Source organism: Bombina bombina, chromosome 9 (genome assembly GCF_027579735.1).
Source record: "Bombina bombina isolate aBomBom1 chromosome 9, aBomBom1.pri, whole genome shotgun sequence".
NCBI classification, from domain to species: Eukaryota; Metazoa; Chordata; class Amphibia; order Anura; family Bombinatoridae; genus Bombina; species Bombina bombina.
In genome coordinates this window covers 258,639,123-258,647,453 of record NC_069507.1, presented here as the reverse complement: position 1 = coordinate 258,647,453, position 8,331 = coordinate 258,639,123, and the positions used below count along the sequence as shown (strand labels likewise).

General features: G+C 37.1%; 1 protein-coding gene across 1 annotated transcript; it reads right to left on the bottom strand.

Annotated features, from left to right (window-relative positions):
- Nucleotides 1–622: 622 nt before the first annotated feature.
- LOC128639658 (trypsin-like) lies at nt 623–2,605 on the bottom strand. The gene is made up of 5 exons (XM_053691784.1): nt 2,563–2,605; nt 2,184–2,337; nt 1,703–1,956; nt 1,319–1,455; nt 623–772 (listed from the first exon to the last, which is right to left on the bottom strand). The coding sequence occupies exons 1-5, from the start codon at nt 2,600–2,602 to the stop codon at nt 623–625; spliced, it is 735 nt and encodes a 244-aa protein (XP_053547759.1). The 5' UTR covers nt 2,603–2,605.
- Nucleotides 2,606–8,331: the final 5,726 nt, after the last annotated feature.

The window sequence follows — 8,331 nt, the reverse complement described above, 5'->3', positions numbered from 1 at the left end:
GATAAACAACACCTTTACTACCCATTCTCCAGCTTTGCACAGTCAACATTGTTATATTAATATACTTTATAACATTTAAACCTTTAACTTTCTGCCTGTTTCTATGCCACTACAGACAGCCTCTTATCACATGCTTTTGTATTTGCTTTTCACAACAGTAGAGTACTAGTTCATGTGAGCCATATAGCTCACATTGTGCTCACGCCTGTTATTTTAAGAGTCAGCACAACGTACAGCACTAATTGGTTAAAAATACAAGTCAATAGATAATAAATAAAAGTCATGTGATGAGGGGGCTATCAGAAGATGCTTAGATACAAGGTTATCACAGAGGTAAAAAGAATATTAATATAACTGTGTTGGTTATGCAAAACTAGGGGATTGGTAATAAAGAGATTATCTATCTTTTAAAACAATAACAATTCTGGTATAGACTGTTCCTTTAAGTGTAAAATGTACTTTTTACTGTTTTTAGTATTTAAAACAAAAAACTCAGATTATAAGGAGTGCAATCAATAACCAATTTATTTATAAGTTGCATTAAACAATGCCCATGAAGGAGCCACAGAGCATTTTTTGTCCAATTAAATTCAGATAGGATATAGCCAGGAATACAAGTGATTTAGTTGGCAGCGATGGTGTTCTGGATCCAGGAGACGTAGTTGCAGACTTTGGTGTAGACACCAGGATAGTTCCTGAGAGCACAGCCATAGCCCCATGAGACAATACCCTGCAGCTGTCCGTTACACACCACAGGTCCGCCAGAGTCACCCTGAAAGAAGGAAGATTATTATAAGAGAGAAACCTACCTAAAACTATAACAGGGTTAAATATCTAAAGGAATTTATACCTTTGTTTGTAAAATATAAACTAAAATAACAGTTGGAGCATCTTTAATAAACAGTGTATGTAAAACAATTCCAAATATTATTATCATTATTTACACAACACAAACATATTTATTAGAGGATTATGCACTTTATAGTTTCTAAATAAGGAATGATCATATGAGAGAAAACTACTCTGCACCATATTAGGGGAAATATAATATAATTGCTAAATGTATATATGAAGTATAAAGTAAAATATCATCAGTTAGAACTTGTAATTACTTTATTAACTGTATCAGTAAAATATTTTCAAGAAATAAACATGTATATAAGATATAAAATATCTGTAAAAAAGAAAAATATATGAGAATTGAGCAGTCATTAATCTTTAGATACTTGTTCAATGAATATTTAAGACTAGAAATAAATTGAACAGTAGTTAGAATAAAATAACTTTAGATTAATAGAAAGGGGACAGGCGATGTTACCTGGCAGGAATCCTTGCCCCCTTCCAGATATCCAACACAGATCATGTTGTTTGTGATCTCTCCTGGGTAGGCACCGGTACACTGGGCAGTAGTCAGGATGGGGGCGCTCACGCACTGAAGGAGATCTGGGTAGTTGGCTACAAATGAAACCATTAAATCATTAGGTTACAATTTTTTTATGATATCAACATCATTTGAAGTTCTGTTCTTATACTTTTCTCAGTGTTATATATTTATCAATATGTTCCATAGAAATGATGAATAATAGGAAGCAAACTGTTATATTATGTTGTGTTTTTATTGTAATGAAATGATCATCTTAACAAAAAAATCATGATCGTGAAAGGATAAAAAAAAAAGTCCTATTTAGTAATTTTTACTCACTGCCACTGCTGAGTGTGTTTCCCCAGCCAGAGATCAGACAGCTGGTGCCAGCGGCGGCACATCCAGAGGGCAGAGCTACAGCCTTCACATAGGAGTTCAGGGTGGCGGCAGAGGCGAGCTTGATGAGCATGATGTCATTGTCCAGGGTCCTGGAGTTGTAGCTGGCATGTCTGATGACCTTGGCAGAGTTGATGAACTGCTCTGTGCCCTCACTGGTAACAATGTTGTGCTCTCCCAGTCTGACCTGGATGCTTCTGCAGGTGTGATGAGATGGAAAATCACAAAGGAATGTACATAAATTTATGAAATATAATTTTGTAAATATAGTTTTTGAACAAAAAAATGTATTTTATAGAAGTGTTGACTTTAGAAGAGATATTGAAAAAATATAGCAGAAAAGGATATAATGAACTATAGCTGCGTGGGGCTATATGTGAATATTAAGTAGGAAAAGTATATTAAAACTATCCAAATAGCTTACGTTTTGTAGCAGTGAGCAGCAGACACAACCCACAGGCTGTTAATCAGGGACCCACCACAGAAATGGTAACCAGAGTTCAGAGACACCTGATATGGGAGAGCGTTCTTGCCGCAGGTGTAACCTCCTACAATCTTATCATCATCATCAAATGCAGCTGAGAACATAATATTACACAGATACAAGAATGTTAGACTTTCCTGACCAATTTGTTCAAACAAAATCCCTACAATGTTAGTGATACAGCATAAAACAATGCAGGATCTTGAAAAGTCATGTTTAACATTACTAATAATTTATTAGGGATGTTTTAAATTCCTGTTAGCTTTTATATGATGCTAGCACTTACTGATAGTGTATATTTCCTGTGTTTCATACTCACCAGCAGCTCCCAGGAGCACACAGAGCAGAAACAGCTTCATCCTGGAGATATGTTGGTTGGATATGTTTGTTGTAGACCAGCTTGGTATTTATATGGTTTGTTGGTGGTAATCGTTCTTTACCTAACACCTTGTGTCACATCATGGAAACGTGGTCTAGTTAATCAATACTCAATGTATAGATATCAATAGGTAGCTTATCAAGGGACTTGTGCTATTTTAGTCATAGAAAGTACACAAGGAAGAGATAATGTAACAACAACATTTGTTTTTCTGATTTATCAACTTCTATCACCGACACCATCAAGACATTTTGAAAAAAGATATAAAGAACAGACTCTAATTTTAGAAATTTGTTCTCAGAAAAACTAGCAAAAAAAGTAAATTCAATATAAATAATTGCACCTGATGTAGAAATTAGAAAATTATATTATAATTCAATTAAAAATTATTTCCCAAAATATCTTTCCTATGCTTCTACTCACTACTCATTTATTATTACAGGGTTTAATTATGAGTGGCGTGCTAACTGTAGCGCAAAAGGTGAAATCAGTGGGTTTTTTTACTTTTTGCAGATGCCTGAAATAGCGTATTAAGATTTGAAAGTAAAGGCTCCAGCGCTATCTTTTTTTCCGCTTGTCAGGTTACCGTGTCTTCAGAACCTCGTGTAATAGGTGGGGGGGAGTCTAAAATATTTATGTTAAGTGCATCTAATTTATGTATTATGTTTTGTTTCCATGAACATATTACTGCAGAAGACCATGCTCTAAACCCACTATATATTCTGGAAAAGACCACCTTATAAGGTTGTTCTTATTGGAACATTTAATGGTATTATAGTCTTGAATAACATTTGCCCCCTTTACCCAAGTTGTGCAAAAACATTCTATCACATTCCTAAACCATTTAAATCCATTTGAATTGAATTGAACAATTAGTAAATTACAAAACAGAAAAATTGAGTAAAATGCCATTTAAACAACTAGGGCTAGATTACGAGTGGAGCGGTAATTACTCCACTCGACTTCTGCTCTTTGCACTGATTGGTTAGTGGGCAAATTATAAGTTGAAAGTAAATATTTTCTGCTTGCGCACTAACCCGACACATGCAAAGAGCAGAAGTTAGAATATTGAGACCACGTAAAGTTCTCCCCCATAGACTTCAATAGAGAGAGAAAAGAACCCATAATTGTGCGCTAACCCAAATCACCATATGCCCCACTACATTATTAACCCCTAAAACTCCACACCCCCATATAGCAAACTTACCCCAATACACTATTAACCCCTAAGCCTTCACACCCCCATGTAGCAAACTACCCAACTACATTATTAAACCCTAAACCACCACAACCCCCACTGCAAAAACCCACTAATATTAACACCCCTAACCCGCTAACTCCCCTAACCTAACACCCCTAAGTAACCTCCCAAAAAACTAACCTTATCTAATAAAGAAAAACTAACAGTACCTGACTAAAAACAAATCCTAGTCTAGTACCTGAAAAGGGCATTTGGCTGAACATTGCCTTAGAAAGGCGTTCAGCTCTTGCTGCCTAAAAAAACAACAAAAAACAACCCTAAAAAAAAAAAGCCACCCCAAAAAATCTTATCTCACCAAAGTTAAATTCGGGTGGCGGTGCTCCATCTTCACCCCAGCGGTGATCTTCTATCTTCACCCATCTTCGGATCTTCTGTCTCTGACATCCTCTTCATCTGCTGCACGCTGACATTTGAATATACTCCCTTTATTCAAATTCAAGCATGCAAAAAGAATGAAAGCTTTTTCAATATGAGTGTAAGGGTACTTCTATATAAAGGAGGTACCTCACATGTAAAATTCAGTGTGCAGCAGGTGACCGCATGAAGAGGAAGTAGGCAACAGAAGATCCAAATATGGATGAAGATAGAAGACTGCTTCCGGGATGAATATAGAAGACCGCCGCCAGGATGAAGATAGATCCCCACCAGGATGAAGAAGGAGCGCCGCTGGGATGAAGATGGAGCACGGCCGCCCAGATTTAACTTTGGTAAGTACCATCTTTGGGGTTTAGTGATAGAATATTTTTGGGTGTTTTTTTATAATATTAGTTTTTTTGGGGGGCAGCAAAATAGCTATGTTAGGGAGATTAGCTGTTTAAGGGGTTTAGATGTTAGTTGGTATTTTGCAGTGGGGGTTGTGGGTGTTTTCAGGTCATGTAAAAAGTTTGAGCATTAAATACAATTGCTGCTTTATGTCGGTGTAAATTACCACAAGCTTGTGCAAACAAATTTGCGGGAATTTAAACAGAGCGCCACTTGTAATATGGATTTGATCATAAAGAACACCACTAATGATAGTGCTGCACTACTAATCTGGCCCATTAAACTATTTAAATACAGGTAACTGTCTTTTTAAGCGGGAATTTTAAAATCCCTCACAAAAGCAAATAATGAATGGACAAAATGAAAGTTAATCATGGCAACTAGTATGTTTAATATTTAACAAAATCAATTAAGAGAACATAATTAACCTGTTTCACTTCCAAACATTTATTAGCAATCATAAAGGAATAAGCAGAGGACTATTGGTGTATGTGCAAAACTTAAAGGGACATTAAACGTAAAAAAATAATGTTACATAATTCTGCAAATAGTGCAGAAATATGTAACATTTTCTTAGTTACAGCTCAAAAAAACAAAAAAGATTTTTTTAGCCCCCAAGCTATACTCACGTTGTTTCCTCTCTTGGCTTTTCTGATCAGGTCTTCAATTTGCAGGCGGCCAATCGCGCTATTGAATTAAATGTACTACGCTCCCACTACCAGCCCGGAGCGGAAGAGCGCTACATTTATTTCAATAGCGCAATTGGTCACGCTGTGATTAAACAGTGTGCCCACAAATCACTTTTAAAAAGAAGACCTGATCAGAAGATCCTAGAGAAGAAAAAAGGTAAGGAGGTAGGAGCTAAAAATCTGTTGTTTTTTTCAAGCTGTTGCTAAGACAATGTTACATAATTCTACACTCTGCAGAGTTTTGTAAAAAAATATGTTTTCCTTTATTGCCCCTTTAAACATTAAAAGAAATATGCTGCTTAAAACAGACACATAATTATTTTGAGGAGGCGAAGCATAAATTTGACAATTTCAAAAAAAAAATCTTCTGGAAAAATGTTTTTTGGTGAATCAAAATATCTGTGTCACGCTGTCCCCGTGCAAGTTTTAAGAAGTGTGACTGTTAAACAAATGCATTGGAAAAAAACTGGTTCTTGTTCACTTGACATTACCCATATCAGATAACTATTAAATTGGGTGACATTGAGTAATATAGACAGAAATTTAACACATTGAACACTTTTATCATCTGAACTTGGCAAACCGTAGGCAAAGTTACAAGTTTTGCGGCACGGCTATACCTCTGAAAAATTGGCCTTTACGCACAGAATCGGAGGTCACGGCAATACGGCTATACAGCTAGCGTTTTAGCCTATACCGCAACTCTCCATTCTGCACTCCAAAAATGGCTTTTGAGTGTGGAATTTTCAGGTCTCCTGTATTTCAAGTTGTTCGTCAGGCTATTACGCTTGCCTTATAACTTATACCGCAATGATCCATTCTGCAATCAAAACCAGTAGTTAAGAATGTTTCACAGAACTCATAACAAAAATGTTACAACGTAAACTAGCATCCATAAACTACACTATTAACCCCTAAACTGCCACCCCGGCATCGTAATTTTTTAATTAAACTAATTAACCCCTAATCCACCGCCCACCCACATTGCCAACACTAAATTAAAGTAATAACCCTTAAACCGCCGACCCCCCACATCTCCAATACCAAATAAACATATTAACCCCCTAAAAAGCCAGCCCCCACATCGCAGATATGATAATAAACCTATTAATTCCTAAACCGTCTCCCCCCCACATCGCAAATACGATAATAAACCTATTAACCCCTAAAATGCCAGCCCCCACATCGCAACTACTAAACTAAACCTATTAACCCCAAAACTGCAGGCCCCAGATATCACGACACACTATATTTACCCCCTAACTTTAAATTAGTTAACTATCTTAAAATAAATATAAACTTACTTGTGAAATAAAAAAACCTAAGCTTATACTATAAAGAAACTAACATAACTATGTTAACCCCTTAACAACCAAGGATGTGCCAGGCATGTCCTACAAAGACAGGACATGCCTGAAAGGTCCTTTGGGGTTTCAAGAGCTGGAAGCATCGTGCAATACCCTTTTCTAAGCAACTGATGCACAGAGGGCCAATCTTTTGCCCTCTCTGCATCGGCCAGTGATGGTGCTGGGAGGGGGTATGAGAGGCGCGGGAGGGGAATGTGAGAGGGGCGGGAGCGGGTGAGAGGGGCGGGTGATAGGGGGCAGGAGCGGGTGGGACTGCTACACTACACAAAGGAGTCTAGTGCATGACAAGGAGAGAGAAGGTGATATTAGCGTGGAAAGTGACCTGGGAGGGGTAGGGGGGTGGGGACATGAGGGGGGGCAGCTACACTAGGGAAAACAGTTTATTATAAAATAAAGCCAAAAATTATAGCAAAATGGGTACTAGCAGACAGCTGCCAGTATGGTGACTAATAGATAGAGGGGGAGACTTAGAGAGCTGTTGTGGGGGGGGCAGGGAGATTGGGAGTTAAGGGGGGATACTACCCTGCAGAAAATATATAAATATAAAAAACAAAAACAAACGGTTAGATTACGAGTTTTTGTCTGTAATGGTGTGCGGTGCTAACGAGCCTTTTTTTCTCACCGCTCACTTAAGACAACACTGGTATTACGAGATTTCTGCAAGCCGGCGTTAGCCTCAGAAAAGTGAGCATTGAGCAAAATTTAGCTCTACATCTCACTGTAATACCAGCGCTGCTTACGGTAGCGGTAAACTGGCTAAACATGCTCGTGCACAATTTCCCCATAGGAAACAATGGGGCTGAGCTGGCTGAAAAAAAACCTAACACCTGCAAAAAGCAGCGTTCAGATCCTAACGCAGCCCCATTGTTTCCTATGGGGAAATAAAAGTTATGTCTACACCTAACACCCTAACATGAACCCCGAGTCTAAACACCCCTAATCTTACACTTATTAACCCCTAATCTGCCGTTCTTGACATCGTCGCCACCTGCATAATATTATTAACCCCTAATCTGCCGCTCAGGACACCGCCGCCACCTACATTATACTAATGAACCCCTAATCTACTGCCCCAAACATCACCGAACCCTATATAATATTTATTAACCCCTAATCTGCCCCCCCCAATGTTGCAGCAACTATATTAAATTTATTAACCCCTAATCTGCCGCCACCAACGTCACCGCCACTATAATAAATTTATTAACCCCTAAACCTAAGTCTAACCCTAACCCCCCCCAATTTAAATATAATTTAAATACATATAAATAAATTATTCCTATTTAAAACTAAATACTTAACTGTAAAATAAACCCTTAGATAGCTACAATATAACTAATAGTTACATTGTAGCTATCTCAGGATTTATTTTTATTTTACAGGCAACTTTGTCTTTATTTTAACTAGGTACAATAGTTATTAAATAGTTATTAACTATTTAATAACAACCTAGCTAAAATAAATACAAATTTACCTTTAAAATAAATCCTAACCGAAGTTACAATTACACCTAACACTACACTATCATTAAATTAATTACATAAAATACCTTCAATTAATTACAATTAAATAAAATAAACTAAATTACGAAAAACAACAAAAACTAAATTACAGAAAATAAAAAAGAAAT